This window comes from Micropterus salmoides, unplaced genomic scaffold, assembly GCF_014851395.1.
Source record: "Micropterus salmoides isolate LMB-PRFRI ecotype aquatic unplaced genomic scaffold, ASM1485139v1 Ms_hic_scaffold_2, whole genome shotgun sequence".
NCBI classification, from domain to species: Eukaryota; Metazoa; Chordata; class Actinopteri; order Centrarchiformes; family Centrarchidae; genus Micropterus; species Micropterus salmoides.
The window spans coordinates 3,904,558-3,922,434 of NW_024041150.1; the positions used below are offsets into that span (position 1 = coordinate 3,904,558).

Genomic DNA, 17,877 nt, shown 5'->3' on the forward strand with positions numbered 1-17,877 from the left:
CTGGCTTCCCTGGTCCGCCCTCTGGTACCCCTGGTCCGCCCTCGGGCCACCCACCGGACCATCCGGGCTCCCCTGGTCCGCCCTCGGGCCGCCCGCCGGACCCTCCTGGCTCCCCGGGTCCGCCCTCTGGCTTCCCTGGTCCGCCCTCGGGCCGCCGGCCAGCCTCTCATGGTCCGCCCTCGGGCTGCCCGCCGGTCCCTCCTGGCCCCCCTGGTCTGCCCTCGGGCTCTCCTGTTCCACCGGACCCTCATGGCTCCCCTGTTCCGCCCTCGGCCTGCCCGCCGGATCTCCCTGGCTCTCCTGCTCTGCATTCAACCTGCCCCCCTGAACTTCCTGGCTCCCCCTGTCCGCCCTCAGGCTGCCCGTCGGACCAACCTGGCCCCCCTGAACCCCTTGGTCCCCCTGCTCCGCCCTCGGGACGTCCGCCCGAACCCCTTGGTCCCCCTGCTCCGCCCTCGGGACGTCCGCCCGGACCCCTTGGTCCCTCTGTTCCGCCCTCGGGACGTCCGCCCGAACCCCTTGGTCCCTCTGTTCCGCCCTCGGGACGTCCGCCCGAACCCCTTGGTCCCTCTGTTCCGCCCTCGGGACGTCCGCCCGAACCCCTTGGTCCCTCTGTTCCGCCCTCGGGACGTCCGCCCGAACCCCTTGGTCCCTCTGTTCCGCCCTCGGGACGTCCGCCCGAACCCCTTGGTCCCTCTGTTCCGCCCTCGGGACGTCCGCCCGAACCCCTTGGTTCCCCAGCTCCGCCCTCGGACGTCCGCCCGAACCCCCTGGTTCCCCAGCTCCGCCCTCTGGCACCCCGTCTGAACTCCCTGGTCCCCCAGCGCTGCCCTCTGGCACCCTGTCTAGCCCTGAGTTTTCAGTTCCGCCCTGCCCGTTCCCCTAACCCTTCCCTGTCCTGAAGCCCTCCCTGAATTCCCAGTTTGGTTTTGGACCCTGGACCCCCATCAGCCGGACCCCAGTACATCTTCCCCCCCGTGTTCACCTGCCAAACCCCCTGTCCTATAGGAAGGCCGCCGGGAGGCGTCCATTGAGGAGGGGGCCCTGTTGTGGTGGCAGCCCGGCTGACGGTGAGTGTCCTGGTTTTTTCTACTTTTTATCAGTTTTTCTGCTTTTTCCCTCGGTTTCCTGTTCTCTGCCCGCCTCTCTGTGTTTTCTCCCCCGTGTGCTCTCTCTCCCTCTGCTCCTGAGCCCAGCCAACTACCTGCACCTGCAACCCATCATCCACCTCGTCAGCCTGCCACACCTGCCAGTAATCAACCTCATCCCAGCCTGTATTTCAACCCCGGTTCTCCACACCATCCTTGCTTGATCGTCGTTGCTCCATACCCGGTGCCATCCCCACGTTCAGGCTTTCATGTTCCTGTTTTTTCACGTTTACCCTGTACCTTGTTGCTGTCTTCCCTAACCTTGTCCCTTGTCTGTTTTCCTCCCAGGTACACTCACCCTCGTCCTCCGTTCGGCTGGGCTCACCCACTGGCCCACTCCTCTTTGGACTTCCCTCACGGCGTCCTCCCTGTTCCCCCGCCTCTCCACGCTTCCTCGGCCCCTGTGTTCCCCTGCTCTCTGGCCCCCTGTCTCCTTGGTTCCCCGTGCCTGTTCTTCCCCGACGTCCTCCTCTCCCTCCAGTCCCTCTCACCCCTTTTTCCTCCAATAAACCTCCTTCCTTCTGAGTGCTGCATTTGGGTCCTCTCTGTCCACACACCACACCCCGTAACAATTTTTCCAGTTTGTGGCTGTTCAAATCAACTATAAACCCATTTGATTGGTCAGACAACGCATCTTACAAACTAGTTCTTTGCAGCATAAGCCCTTACCTTCTCCACATGGAGCTTGTTTCCATTTACCTACACCGCAGAAATGTTAAGGGAGGAGAAGAAAATGGCCCCTAAGCCTTAAGCCCTGAACCCTCACAGACTTTACTGACGTCACTCGACAGAGCGCAAGAGGCTGTAAGGGCTCAAAATGCACAAATCTGTCCAAAACAACGCCGTTGTCAGAGACCCACCTTCAAAAAAGTTATTAGCAAGCATGTAAGGAGCCTAGCCAATAAGGATGGCTAAGGTAACGTTAGAATACAGCTGTCGAAGTTAGCACGCTGTACATAGCTGGTACTCAGTAGGTGCACTTGAGATGAGTTAGGTGAGCTGCAGGCGACTTTAAACAGCGCCGTCAAGTCAGCCATAATCTGCCTCCGGTAGGCTTTGTGAGCTTACTGTGAGCTTAGAACAATGATCAGGCAAAAAGGTGTTTCACACTTTGTGCAGCCAGAGAAAAGCAACTGCGTGCACCGGTGTTTTGCCAAATTCTGCATGCCTGCGGAGAATTGCACGCACCTCGCGTGTGGTAACGCTCTTACGCTGAGAAAAGAGGTGGAAAGCAAATCTCGGCAGGTAGCCTACAACATCTGTTCTGCAGAATTATGCATCCATCTGTTTAGGACCTTTTCAGACACTTTGCTGTGCTCATTGTTTAAATGTTTAAGTCGTTGCTAAATCTCAAGGAATGCATACTTCTGCTAATTGTAATAAAATATTAACGACTCTAAACGTTCATGAAATATATACATTTATCACCACTGATGAACCCCACAAACGATTTTATAGTGTTTAAAAGCAGTAGATCTATTTGGAAGTGCATGCATTTCTCACCAGGCATGCAAAATTCGGGATAACACCTGACTCGGCGCCTGCCACTGCTTTGCTCCCGCCAGGTCATGTCATGTCATGGGGATATGGCATCATAATGACATTTTGCAGCGCTGGTAAAAGTCGACTGCACCCCCCACCCACAGTCATTCTGTGGGAAACACTGTATTAATATTCAAAAGCATAAGTGTAAGCAGTAAACATAAAGTACAGCAGAAGCTGATGGGAATTTCATTAATTCGGCAGATGTTTGTCCATAATCCAAAGTACTGGACACATTCAAATATTGACCTGATGGTGGCGCTACATGCAAAGTCAGAGGATCACTCAAGTCAGTAGGATTCATCCTCTGGGAACCATGAATGTCAGTACAAAAGTTGATGGCAATCCATCAAATATCATTCAAGTCTGGATCAAAGTGGTGGACCAACAGACCCTTAGAGCCACAGCACCAGCATGGCTGATAACAGGACAAATCACACCTTCCGTTATGATCCGGCTGAGTGTCTGTGGGCGTGGCACTCCTGGCACTCTTCCCTAAGCTCCAATCGTCTAATCACCGGTGGCTCGTCTACACGACGGCCAATCCATAATCAAGACCTCCAGTATTTCAACACCGGCTCAACACTCCATTCCTCGCCAGATAGTCTGTTCACATCAGTGGTACACACAGCATGGCCTCACCTTGGATACTGTTATTAAGTCACTTGTTTGCTCTGCTCCTGACTCCTGTCTTTTTTCTCGTCTGTGTCATAGTTTTTGGTTCCTTAGTGAGGAGTTTTCCGTTTGCCTGCTTTGTTCCACGAGCACTCTGTCTCTGCTGCCTGCCTGCCCGCTCTCCACCAGGACATCTTTGTTGCACATTTTTTGAGCCTGTCAATAAAATTTTTTCACTTCTTCTCCAGTTTCAGTGTCCCCTATTGATTCCGCTGTTCCTACTGGCCACCACTGTCATACATTCTTAATGTTGTAAAAACTGAACACCTTTACTGTCCTTAAAGCTTGTTACAAAGGAAGCCACGTCCTGCCGAGAAGTAACATTTACCTTCTGCACTTCGAGAGGTGGAGGCGTTGTCCTTCCACTCCAACTTCTCCAAAATGAGAAATTTCCAACTCTGACGGGGAACAGAGACGACAGAACCTTTGCCTCAATCCTTTCATTTTTTCTTTTCTAACTTTCTCCCCACAAATCTTCAGAGAGGAGCCACAAAAAGGAGGCCGGGGGCTTAATGGTTCACCCCACAGCATTTTCTAAAGTAATGCATCTCCATCTCCTGCTGGGGAACGACATTTAGGAGTAAAAAGGAAGAGAGGGCTTTAAACATTCACCACCTCTGGGTTTTCCCCCCAAATCAGGTCATCCCTTCGCCCACTGAAGACAGTAGAAGACAAACTTTTACACCTCTGCTCTCCTTGTTACTGAAACACTTTCAGAAAAGAGAGACAGAAAATCAGGTCATCTTATCTCTAACTAAAGACCGAAGATGACAATTAAACTTCTCTTTAAACATCTTCACAGGGAACTGAGAGGGACTGAAATGGAGGTGAAGAATTCAAGCTTTCAGCCTCCTCTGCATGTTTTTAAAAGGAGGACTAAGACAAAGACGAGACTGAGGCGTCACAACCTTCAACTTACAAAAGAGTCTTCGATTTCAAAATGCCCTTTTCTCTCGTCTTTATTCTGTTCTCCAGGAGACAGACTGGAGGTGACGTGCAGAGTTTGCCTTTAGAAAAGAGATATTTAAACTTAAAAAGTGTGTTTATTCAGGTTAAATGATGTTTAAAGAAAAGATTTACGTAAGTAGCCAGTCAGAGTGGCTAGCGCTCTCATTAACAGGAGACATACAGGTTTAAAGGTCTCACACACACTCAAAAGATGTCTTCCTTCTTTCAGTAGATGGCTAAATAACTTTTAACCCCATATCCGGATGGGTCAAAAACTGTTTCTCCCCTGTGAAACAAAAAGTCAACATGGACGGCTGTGGCTCAGGATGTAGAGCGGGTTGTGGTTCAGTCCCCGGCTCCTCCAGTTTGCATGTCCTTGGGCCCCAAATTGCCCCTGGTGGCTGTTTGAATATGAACGTGTGTGAATGTTGGAGCTTGGTGAATGCGATGTAGTGTAAAAGCGCTTTGATTGGTCGCAAAGATTAGAAAGACGCTACACAAATACGAAGCATTTACATTTAAAATTGATTCTAGTTATGTAAGTTACGTAATGTAAGTCACAGTAACAGGTTATTTAAACCCAAACCATGACATCTTCCTGAACTTCACTAAGAAGTTTTGTTGCCTAACCAAACTGAGACGTTTCACAACATTAACCACTAGTTTTATTTTGAAAACTGGACGTTGCATATGTATTGGTGCTAACTGTCCAGTGAAGCCCTGCACGTGCAAAAACAACGCTAAAGGGCACCCAGGGCGTTAAAAAGCGAAGCCAAGGCTCTTTATGACAAGTTGGGAATGAGAATGACAATTGACAATTCAGTAGTCGCTGGATATTGGTAAAGACATGTCCCTACTAAATTCTACGGCCTTTACTGGACGTATGCCTGCAGGAATTAGTAACATCACAACTGTTTAGGAGCCAGTCGTGGTCCAGTATGCAACATTCAGCTTGATAATGGGAACTTAAAGCCTCCAGGTCACAAACACAGATCTATACAGATGTAGACAGCTGGAGGCATTCAAGGACTCTTAGCTTTGCTCACTATGCTAACATTACTTGTAAATAATCAGAGCCAGCGGAGAGCGTTACCCATGATCCTGGGGCGAGTTCAATCTCAAAACGTTTTGCATCGGTTTACAACATTTCGGACTGAACGACATTTCCTTGCAACGTTGCGCAACGTTCTGCTTCGGGCTTTGAAGTATGTTTTCTCCTGTTTGGTGGGTGTGTCACAGGTGTTACCCAATCAGCTGTGACAAGCAAACACAACGGTGTTAAAAAGGCAGGAAAATTCAGTGCGCTTGTGTACACAGCAGGGTGTTCAGGGAACCACCGTTTCCGTTGAAAAAATTGTTTTGCTATGTTTTGTCTGCGCTGAACTCAGCCCTGGTTTTGCACATCATTGTGGCCCCTTGAGAGTCTTCTAAAGCCAGGCTGATGTTGACGCTATGTCATGTTTAGTCTGATTGTATTTTGCTTCGTTTGGTACCTTTGTATCCCTGCTCGGCCTCCCGCAGGTCGATCTTGGTTATCGGTCTGAAGTCAACGTCCCACAGCCGGACACAGCCGTCTCTGCCTCCTGTGGCAAAACCCTCCTCACAGGAATACATGCTGAAGATACCAGCCTGTGCACACACACACACACACACACACGTATGTTCACACAGCTATCATCTACGCCAATGTTTTTACCAATTTGGGTTGTTAATGGATGGTACCCAAGCTAATATTTTTGGATCAAAGCTTTGTTTTTCTTATTCTTTTAGTAAATTTACTCCATATTCATGTATACCTCCAGTGTTTTAAAATTCAAAAACATGTGTGACATTTCCGAGGATTCAATTCCTAGTTTGATCTGATCAATTTTGAAGATCTGCTGTCTTTCTAGGGCTGGACAATATAGGTCAAAAATGTTATCATGATATCTTCAGATATCGATAATTATCACGATAAGTATCAAATTGTTATTTCTTTTGTGTTTAAAGGCTGATTTTTGCTCCTGAGTGAAAGTTGAAGAAACCAGATGGTTAATTGTGGTTTAACTCTTCTTTATAGTCAACTCTTGATGCCAAACACTGGATCACTTCACAAATCTGAGGAAGACCTTTCAAAACAATTATGATAAATTCTTTGTCAACAAATTTGGACTAGTAAAATTAAGTAAAAGCTTTTTTCAGTCCTTTTTACCCAACAAATTTATAGAATATTTACTGAACATTTGTTATATTGTTATTGAAAAAAATAATATATCGTTATAATTATTGTTATTGTTTCATTGTCCTATGTCTTTCTGTTTTGTCCTATGTGACAGTAAATCATTTCTTATGGGGATTGGACCAAACAAAATAAAAACATGTACATTAACAGAAAAACTCTGATATTGCTGAAACATAGCAGACAAGATAAGGAAAATATGACTTAAAATAAAAACAATCAGTCAGCAGGTAAGAGACTCACCCCATGGGCAGACTGAACTGTTTTTATCAGGTTGAGTCCCTTCCAGACGTAAATGTCCCCGTTGAGCGCCCCGGAGTATGTGATATCATCTTTGGCTGAGGCGACGCACAGGATGGTCTGCAAGTCACCCGTCTTCCCGAAAATCCCCCGCTTTGGAGTGAGAGAGTTACCACACAGAGACCAGAACTACAAAGAGAGACGGCACACATGAGCCTTTTCAGATTAGAATACGTAACATTGCGAGGCTCATCTATCTGTCAAAGTGACAACTTCTTGTTTTTCAGAAAAAAAAGACTTTTACGTTGATGTTCCTCACAGCGCAATGATTTGTGGCACCTGGTGCTCGAGATGGAGGAGAGAGAGAGCAGAAATAAGTTAAGCGAGTTGTAATTTAAAGATAAGTAATAGAGGAAGAAGAACCTTTTGCATCAAATCTGATTGATTTTAAAACGTATTTTGCTGATCTTTCTTTTCCAAATATCTATGGATTGTGAGCACACGTGCATATGGAAAAAACATGGTGAAACACAACCAAAACAGCATCGTAAAAATATCGTAGTGGCCCGAATGCAAGGCAATGTGTTGATCTAGAAGGTTTTCCAGATAGTACGTTTGAAACTCTGAAGCCCAGCGTATTATATTCTATGACGAGACAATTACACATTATTCACAACACCATGTAGATATTCTTTTTTAATAGGAAAGAGGGCATTGTGGATTGTGTTAAGCCGTATTATTGCCAGGCAAGCGACTTTCTAAAAGTGTGTTTATAGAGTAGTGTATAGTGCATAAAGCTACTCGGCCTACAAAGTGTTTAACTCATGTAGTCCAACCTGTGGCAGTGTCTGAAGGCTTGCTGCCAGCGAGGAATAAATTCCTGATGAGTGATGATGTAAAAACCAGTCAGAAATGTCTCCCCCTGACATCTTTACTGCAGAAACAAACCTGAGACTGATATTTAAACAGCCATAGATGATGAAGAGGCTGTCTACAAGCAGCACACACTGGCACTGGCATCTTGATTCTGGCTAAATCTACATCTGTCAACAGCAGAAACACTATGCACAACCTGGATGAGTAGTACATTTTAAAGGCGTATTATGTAGTTTCCAGTGGCCACTAGCGGTGCGGTTTTAAGATTGCAACCAGGCGTGTGCTCGTACGCGTGCTCGCTTGAACTCATGAGCGAGCATAATCCGAAACACAACCGCTTTCATACAGAAATCCCGCAATAAACGCAGAAACACCAGCATGCAGGCTGTGGCTTTTCACACAGACATGTTCAGGCTCTGTTATTTCAACGTTCTCGGCTCAGAGGCAGCTCAACACTAGCTCCGTACCTTTCATTCAGCGCAGCAAGACACCGGTATATTGGCACAGTACTCCAGAAAAAACGCAGAGTGAGAGCGGCTATAGACAGGCAGGGAGATGGCTTCACACAACATGGTGGAAACTCAGGTAAACTCCCACTGCAACGTTACAGTAATGTTTTTATCAGCTTGAGGTTGAACTAATCTGATCCATGCGCGTTATCATGTAACGCGCATAGATCAGTGTTGTTGTCGCTGTGTACCTGAGTATCGGTAAAATCACAATAAATCTAAACTGAACGTTACAAAGCCAACAGCGGCAGGTCCCAGCTAATATAGCGTTAGCTCGCTGCTCTGCCTGCATCACCATAAGCTAGTAAACAAATCGTTCCACATTTTCACCGTTGCATAATTTCTTACAGGCTAAATCAATAATTTGAAATACTACCAGTGGTACACAGAATATATAGGTCGTTAGTTAGTTGGTGAAGTGATAACGTTACAACTTTGCACCAGATAACGTTAGCAACTGCTCGGTGTTAGCCTGCGAGCTAACGTGACTTTCTCTGTGTTTCTCCAGCTTTACTAATGCTCACTGTGTTCTTACTTGATATCATCTGAACCTGTTTGGTCTTCAGCACATAAGCCTTTATTGTTGTTTTGTATCCTTACATAGAGCCTGTGTTTTGCTGTGAGCCGGTTGTTTTATGGTGTTAGTGGACTGCATGTCGTTAGCTGCTGTGTTGGCGCTGTAGCACAAGAGAGGCTCGGGAGCGCGCACAGGGCTGAATCTGACCCAGAGACCTCACATTAATAAAAGCAGTATAGTGGCTGATGCAACAACAGAGAAAACAGGCGTGTGCTTCATTTCTAAGTGGGTTTTGAGCCCATTGACAATAAGGCAATGAAAATTTGATTTATTTATAATTAATTTCATTGACAAACATATAGCTATACATTAATACTTTTTGTTGGTTTTCTTCATTCATTAAATCCTATAAATCCTATAAGATAATGCTCTACATAGTGGTTAGTCTCTAATGTGTTAATGATAAGTACTAACTCATAACCATTCATGCATCAACCTTGTTTTAGTGTCCCGGTCCATCCAGGCTGTGATTGGTCAGTTTACGAAAAGTGACATTGACCACTGCAACAACTTTATATAAAGTTGAATATGTTTCAACAAAAGGTTCCTGATAAGGTTCCCTAAGCTCCTTATATTCACGTTAGAATCCCCGGATACTTTCTGTTCTGTCTACTTTATGTCACACAAGCGATCAGCAGCTGGTAGGATTTTACTTTTGAAGCTTTGTGGTGTCGTCATCATCGGACTCTGTTCGTGTTCTCTTTCTACCTTTTGCAGCCAGGCCTTTTAAGGTTCATGTTAGCCTAGCCGCCAACAGAGAAAAGCAGGCAAGCGAGAGCGGAAACGTGAGCATAACGTAGCGCCCCCTGGGTAATACAGTTTATTTAGGGCCATTATGAATCGCCCAGAGAACCTGATATGGAGAGGACAGAAAAGAGTCCCGGCAGCTTGTGAGAAGTGACGGCATGCAAGATAAAGTCACAGTAAACCACAGAGAAAAATATAGAAGTATCGGGCCACTTCCAGCACTGCACACGTGATATTCACATTCTGCTTTAATGGAAGTTTTACTTCACGTTGTCTATTATTCGGTTAAGTACAGTGGATTTCTTTTGCAATTGAGCGTATTACATGACAACTTGAACCATGAGAAACGTAAGAATCAACATCCCTAGTGTGTTTACTAATTTGTGTTATTACCTTGATGTGTTTGACTCCACAGCTCACTAGGCGGTTCTGTTGAAACAAATCCCAGCAGATATCGAAGATCTGGAGGGAAGAAGAGAAGTTGGCATACACATGCACTTTACGTAGCCCAACACACACACACACACTCAATCTGTCTCTTTCTCTCACCCTGTCTGAGTGTCCGGTGGCTGTAGCCAGGATCTTCCCTCTCTTCCACTCCCAGATGCATACTGTGTTTTTGGCATCCAGGCCGACCGAGGCTAACCGCTACAGACCAGAGAGAGAAACGATTACTATTATAAATGGAAAGACCCATCAAAACATGAATATAAAAAGGCTATTTTCTACAGTAGAACAGATATACATTAGGATTTTTTTTATTCCTTTGGGAAGTCACTATGGTAATGAAGAGCATAACCAAGTGCTTTGAGCTGCTTAAACAGATCCATAAAAATTTAATCATGCACAAGTTGCTGCAAGTGGATACAGAAATAAATATTAAAGTTCAGTCAGGACCACTTTAATCAAACAAACTTTCATTTAATCTGCAGTAAGTCATGTTTTGCAGTATGTTTCTGTTCTGGGACATCTCTGCCCTCTACGTGCGTACTTGAAATACCTAAGAGAGAGAGCAACAGCAAAGATCATCCCAGAACAGTTCAGGCATCAATGACAACAGAAATGACATTGATTAGTCAGAAACAGCAGCAGAGGAACACCCGGTGACAAACTGCTGGAAACTGAAGTCTAGCTCGAGGACAGTTCTCGTTCTGAAATCTCGTGAGAGGCGAGTTGTTGCAGGAAACGCCGCTGGAAACGAGGGAGAGGAGTTTGTTGTGTATGTAAAGGAGCTGCTAGCAAGACTTTTAATTCCAAACGTTACTCCAACACAACAAACTCCTCTCTCCAACTCTGACTCAAGTTTCCACCAGCGTCTTCCTGCAACAACTCGCTGACTCTCATGAGCTTTCAGAAGGAGAATTGTCCTTGATTATCTGTTTTTTTAGATTGATGTTGGTGGCAAAAAGAAGCACTTTTTGTGGATTTAATGATGAAGGCAATTGCCTCGAAGGAATAAGCTGCAGCCGCTGCCGGCTGAAGCCATCTACTGCACGGATTCCAAAACTTTTTGTAGCTGGGATTGTGGGCTGAGTTTGATTTTGTTGCCTCCCTTAACTAACGCTTTGCTAGATTTTCCTTGTTATGTTAATAAAAAATGCAATCCACATTACATTAAATTTTCTGCAAAGCCCAATTGCACTGTAAAAACAAAAAGGCAACAAACTTCAATCCACTTTTGGGTTTGGTGGTTTAAATATTATCTTCTTTTAGTTTAGGCTTCAACTTTTGTATCCACAGATCATGGATCAGAAATGAGCTTCGATGTCATCTTTTTCCTGTCCCGTCCTGTTCCTGATAAAAAAAAATCTTAAAATAGTGTTTATTTATAGTAGAACTGCATATTCATCTATAACAACTGCTCCTGTTGACTTTTATTCCAGCCCCATCCCAGTCCCGTGATGAATAGTGAAACTGACTGAATCCATCCTCTTCCACAACTCCCATGTTATTTTTTATTTCAGATGGCATTCTGTTGAATAAGATCAAGTTAACAGCATGTTCTGCATCTTCTTTTCTCACGTGAAGTCAAAGTCGGACCAAATCAGAACTTTTGTGGCTGATGCTCACCTTTGAATCTGAATTTTCTGAACGGCAGCAGTGCAGCAGTGGTATGGAAAACATCACATAAAGTGTTCCAGGTTAAGAAGAATATTCGGACTCCGACTTAATAATAAATCAGCTGCACCAAAGCCCTTGATTTATTATTAAGTTGGATTTATGATTATTTTATAGATTCTGTGTTGACTCTGATTTACTCAGAGTTGTTAAGTCATGGTGACTGAAGTCCCGGCCAGCAACAAAAACTGCCGACACAACAGGATGGATCATTTACAGAGTCACTTCACCACTTAGTCTGATTTTCTTTCATTTGTTTTTAACAGTTGGGCAGAAAGGAATAAGTCCTGAGAATCATCAATAAACAAAACTCCATGTATTTTACTTCCAACTCTCTAGCACAGCAATGACCCCAACAGTCATTTCAAATCTGCTTTTGCATATTCTGCAAATACTGATGTAAAGTTCACTTTGCTGAAGCTAATTTTGTTGGATAACTTTGAATACGATTTTTATGCTAACAAAAGCTAAATAAGAGATAAGTTGCTAATGGCTGTAATCAGCCACACATTTGGTGGTCATGTTTAAATCCAACCAATCTCAAAACAGGAAATAAACGGTGGTGTCCCGTGTTCAAGTCTGACGTTTTGTGACTTTGTTGCTCTATAAAAACATCACCTGACTTCCTCCTTTGTTCCCGTCATAATTGCTTTGGCTGTCAGCGGGCTCAGTCACTTGAACGTTAACATTTGTCGTATTTGATTAACTTGCTGATGACTGATGCTGTGGGTTTTTTCTCAGGAGGACCGACTTGTTTGTATAAGTGAAGTTGTATGTGAATGTAACAGGAGGATTTGAACACACAAGGCTTTGCCAGACAAGATTTACAGTCGGGGAATTTAGCTGACAGAGCAACTTACAATGAAAAGATGGAGAAATCTCCTGGATACCTACATTAAAAGGAGGAAGGAGGATAAATCCACAAAGAATGCACAGGCAGGAGGAAAGCCAAAACAGCAGCAGAAACATATGAGCTCACTGGCTTTCCTTGTGAAATGCACCGAGCCCCAGAAGTATTATAAGCTGACCATTATACACTGTAAGCCTTGTATTAAATGCCGTGTACCACATATTCAGAATATTCTGCATTTTCTTTAGGCTGCTATTCACTGTGAATGGGACCTGGCGTTGCAGCCCGGTGTCACCCGCTGAGATTTAAAAGGAGCCCAGCGGCACTACAGGGGAAAGTTGAGAAAAACTCATGCTAACGTCCTCTTACAAAGTGTGAGTGACAACTAGGCGAGAGCCAATCAAGCTTGTTTGCATGCAGAAACAGATGCACCGATTTGTTTACTACTAAGTGCAGTTACACGACTCTGGGTGCAATCTATAATGTTTTGGGGCTTCCAGTGTTGCTGTTATCTGGATATCCGGGCCAAGACAGATATCTGTTTATACAGATTACAGGACTGCAGTGCCAGTCGTGTTGCCAGCTCAGCCTTTATTGTCGTATTAAAACAGTTTCAATAACGCATACTGCAAACAAAGCTATTCTGTATTTGAAGAAACTGTTCAACAGGAAATGAGCATTTAAATTACATGTTCAGCACAACTCACACAGCGAGCTTCACGAGAGGCCAAAGACCGACAACTACTTTGTATTTGTGTGTGTGAAGGCAGCTGAAAACACTGAGAGACTCAGGAAAACTCATTTACTCAGAGTGCCGCCCACTCACAGCCAGAGTCGACTTGTTTATATACCGCTCTCTGATGACTGAACTGTGTTTCATTTTCACAGGTTGACTGACGTGGGAGAAACGTGGGAGATGGAGGGAGTGGTTTCTTGGTGATCAGTAGATTGAACACCTGTCTAAAAACAACTGAACTGATGATACATGTTTTGAGTATATGCTGTCTGTCACACTGCTGTCAGATGAGATGCCTCCAGTAAACTCACTGTGACTCAAAGTACGTTCGTTGGATGACGTTTACACCAGATGAACTGAGTCACAGTAGAGAGTCAGTGGGAGGACATGATGGAGCCACACACAATATAAATCAGCCAGAACACTGCAGGTGACTGTGTGATGGAAATATTTGCACAAGCTCAATTTGGTCTGCACAGGCTGCACACACACACACACACACCAATGACTGCTTCAATTTAACCAAGTGAATTTACCACATACCAGGGATCTAAGCTCAAATAAAGTTACTTTATACAAATACATTAATACACTACACTAATACTACTTCCTACATTAATCTGATCAGATGACAACTTCACAGACAGCAAAGTAACAATTAAATTACCTGACAGTGCAAACACAACATTAAAAACTGTTATTTTTTTCCTTAGGTTTGTTTGTACTACACTGACCCCATATCTTACCCTGCCAATTAAACACACTAATAATTCTCATTATATCCTGTTTTACATTGCTATATTAAAACGCACAGCTAGTGGCCGTTCAGGTACACCGGGCATGTGTGTGCTGGTGTAAACATGAAGCAGATGGTCTACTCCATAGTTACAGAAGATCTGGCGAAAGAATAAAGTGCTACAGACGAAGAACCGCACCAGATTTATTTTGCATGGACCAATAACGAGCTGGGACTGAATGTAACACGGGAGTTAAAATCGGCTTTGGCGGCAGAAAACAGACTGGGAGTCGTTGCAAAGTAAACAGCAACATACACAGTACAAGTGTAGGCTATAAGTGTTTGTTTGCACGGCACAAAATATTTTAATAAAAGTACCAAATCAAAATCTCTGTCAGTAGCATCCTGTTTCTACTTTGCATGACTTATTAGACCCAATCAGAAAGCCAAACGTGAGCGTCTGTGCCATCATTTCTAAAGTCCTCCGTTTTTGCCCGTCCGCACGAAAACGCTCTCCAGTGTTTTAAAACGAAAAACGGGGCCGGCAGCGTTTCCAAACTTCTCCGTTTTAGGTCTTCATTTTCGCCATTTTAGTCTGGACGGGAGGTGCAAACGTAGCAAAAGGTCCCCGTTTTAAAATGAAAACGCAGTAGTGTGGACGGGACTCCAGTCTTTCACTCTGCCCAACACCATGCTACTAGTGATGTGCGGATCGATCCTAAATTATCGATATTTCTGATATCAACGTTTCCTGCTCTAGGATTGATACTCATATAAAAGGATCAATATCTAAACTCAGTCATTTGAAGTGAGTGTGTGTTTTATCATAAGTATCTCAATGTCACCAGGATGGTCTAATTTTAGGCTACTCGGTTGATAGGAACTACTTCTCCTTCCGCCTGTCAAAGTCATGCTCGCGCTACAGCTCTGTGACGGAGCTTCTTTGAAGTGAGCCGCTTTTACATTTCCCGCGACTGAATACTGACTCTGGCCGACTGTAAAGTCACGTCTGGCTGTATTTTAGCTGTGAAGGTAATAATGACGCTGTGTGTGATGTGTGTGCAAAGACAGTGACATACTTTGGCAACACCGCTAACTTCGCTAAACATCTGAGATTAAGTCAAAATAATATGATGATGTTATAAAGCGGCGGTTCTGAGCAGAATATTTTTATTAAAGAATATGACAGTAGTGTGATGTCTATCGTTACGCAGCTATTATTTTGAATTGGTAAGGCTACAGCCTGCCCCTTATTTCTCTCATAAGGGAGGTAACATTAAACTAGAAATAAAATATGTTAAAAAAATTGGTATCGGCAATACCAGCCTGGGTATTACTTGGTATTGGATCGTATAGGAATTAAGTGGTGTTGCACATCACTACATACTACTCTTTGTAACACCCTCACCACCATCTAACTCTACTTAACCTTACACCCTGTGTTACAACCTTGACATGCTAACACTGATAAACTTATTATAAATTGAAGTTACTGAACCAAAGTGATGAATAACGATCATCATCATTCCACTTTGTCCTTTCCCGTCACTGGTTCTCTCCCTTTCATTCCCCTCTTCTGTCCTGCTCTCACTGTGTCTGTAAAGCACTATTATTCTATGAACTTTCGGTTGATGCACGAGTGTCCTTTAATGACAAAAACCATCTGTTGGTCTGCTGGTTGAATCATTTTACGCATCATTAATCACGTGTAATTTATGTGTGTGTGTGTCACTATAAACATGAAACTTGTGTGCGTGTGTGTGTCTCACCTGTCCGTCCGCGCTGAATGCGAGGCAGGCGATGCCGTGTGTGTGTCCGTCACGGAGCAGAGAGACGGTCTGGACGGTGAAGGAGTCCCAAACACACACATAGGGATCCTTCCCCACCTGACCGGTCGCCACAAGGGAGCGCTCCGGGTGCAACGCCAGGCTGTCGGGGGAGGAGAGGAAGGTCAAAGAAGCAGACAGAGGAGTGGAGGGGGCGTAGAGAGGAGGGGGCGAGGTAGAGACAGAAGGTAGAGGGGGAGAAAAGGGAGGATAAAAAGAGATAACAGACTTCAATAAAAAAAATAAACATTTAACATCTCTTGCATTTGATTAGGTGAGGATTTCTGACCAATCAGAGGACTTCCTTCATTAACCCAAGTTACAAGTAAAAGTCCTGCATTCAAAGTACAAACATACCATCGGTACTTAAAGTATCAGAAGCACAAGTACTCTGAGTACTAAACTAAGTTTAGTCCAGTGGTTATCAACCTAGGGGTCAGGGCCCTCCAAAGGGTCACCAGATAAATCTTAGTGGTTGTGAGATGATTCACTGGAGAATATACTTTTTCTTTAGAATCTTTAATTTTCTTTTGTAAAATATTGGATCAATAGTTTTTGAGATGAAACTGATAACAACTCAGAGATGCAACTACACGCTGATTTAAGGGGTTTCGTATCGTATTTTATACGTTTATCAGTGGCATGTTTTTAACTTAGAAGTATTCAGATAATAAGTAAAAGCAATATTGCAAATTAAAAATACTACAGTGAGTAGTAATTTTAAAAATACACTTATTTATAAACCTATGTTCTCTCCTTTTTTATCCCTCTCTCTTTATGAGAGTCAAATAGACTGCTATAAATACACTCACTGCTTAATGGCATCATTATCAACACACACACACACACACACACACACGCACACACACAGAGTGTCTCTGCTCTGTTGATCGGGTAATGACCCTGATGCTAGAAATGTGTGTGTGTGACCTTGGCTTTTCTCTCTCTTACTTCAATCTGATATTTATTTATTTATTTAACAGGGACAATGCACAATATATGTACTGTACCAGATTTAGCTAAAAGCTAATTCCCATCTGCAGTCCCTGGGCAGGTGCCAATAGTGTGCAAAATATTACCAAAATAATAAAATATAACACTAATCCCAAAACCAAACCTTACATTTCATAAATATATAGATAAATGCCAACCAGTTCAAATAAGCCACATCTAACCAACTAAAAAACGACTGAAATATACCAAACCTCCCAAAACCATAATAAACACAACATCGACAATCCAAATACAAAAATAAACAAACTGTCATTACGAGAATTTTACCTTATCTATATTAACAGATGTAAATCTGTCCTTTTGTATTCCTACGTCTGGTGTTTGAGAGACAGAAACAGAAAGTAAAAGAGAAAAGTCACAGAAAAGTGTACTGTGTGTGTGTGTGTGTGTGTGTGTGTGTGTGTGTGTGTGTGTGTGCGTTAGGAGTCAGGAAAGGTCTGTTGCTGGCAAAAGTGTGGAAAGAAACTGTGTGGAAAATAAAATAGAACAAAAATAGAACAGGTGTGTCAGCCACAAAGGCCCATTGATCTCAGGGATGCTGTCTACTCTGCACATGCACACACACACATGCACACACACATGCACACACACACATGCACACACACACACAGGCACACACACACACCCTTCGACATCGACTCTCCTCCTCAACCTGCCAGCCAATGAGCCTGCTAGCTGCAGTGGTTGCCATGACGATTACATCGCCAAGGGCACGGGAGCTGAGGATTGAGAACGACAACTGTGGAGTCAAGGTCAAACATCACGAAACACACAAGTGCACACACACACCTGAACACAAGCACACACACACGTGCGCACTTCCTTTAGTGTGTATGTTTATTAAGCATCGCTGAACGATACAAGTTCATGTTTTGTTTTGTTTTTTCACGTGATGTTGTGTTTGTTTGGTGAAAATGAAATGATGTGTGTGTGTTTGTCCTCCACTCTGATGGCTTTCAGTGTCTCCATAAGTCACTCTCCCTCCTACACAGACATGACTTCCATCTTCACATTTATTTCTTTTTCCTGCAAACATTTTTCCTTCGACAGACAGTTAAACAAACCGTAAGGTCTGGTTTCTTGTTAGAGTTTGTTCTTGTTTTAGAATTAACAATAT

The 17,877-nt window shown here is 43.9% G+C and overlaps 1 protein-coding gene across 1 annotated transcript in view; it reads right to left on the reverse strand.

Annotated features, from left to right (window-relative positions):
- Positions 1-17,877, reverse strand: part of LOC119913318 (echinoderm microtubule-associated protein-like 6) — a 102,588-nt gene that overhangs the window by 58,344 nt on the left and 26,367 nt on the right. The window contains 5 exon segments of the mRNA XM_038732724.1: positions 5,807-5,942; positions 6,775-6,960; positions 9,874-9,942; positions 10,030-10,128; positions 15,690-15,849. Coding sequence (XP_038588652.1) covers positions 5,807-5,942; positions 6,775-6,960; positions 9,874-9,942; positions 10,030-10,128; positions 15,690-15,849 — 650 coding nt within the window.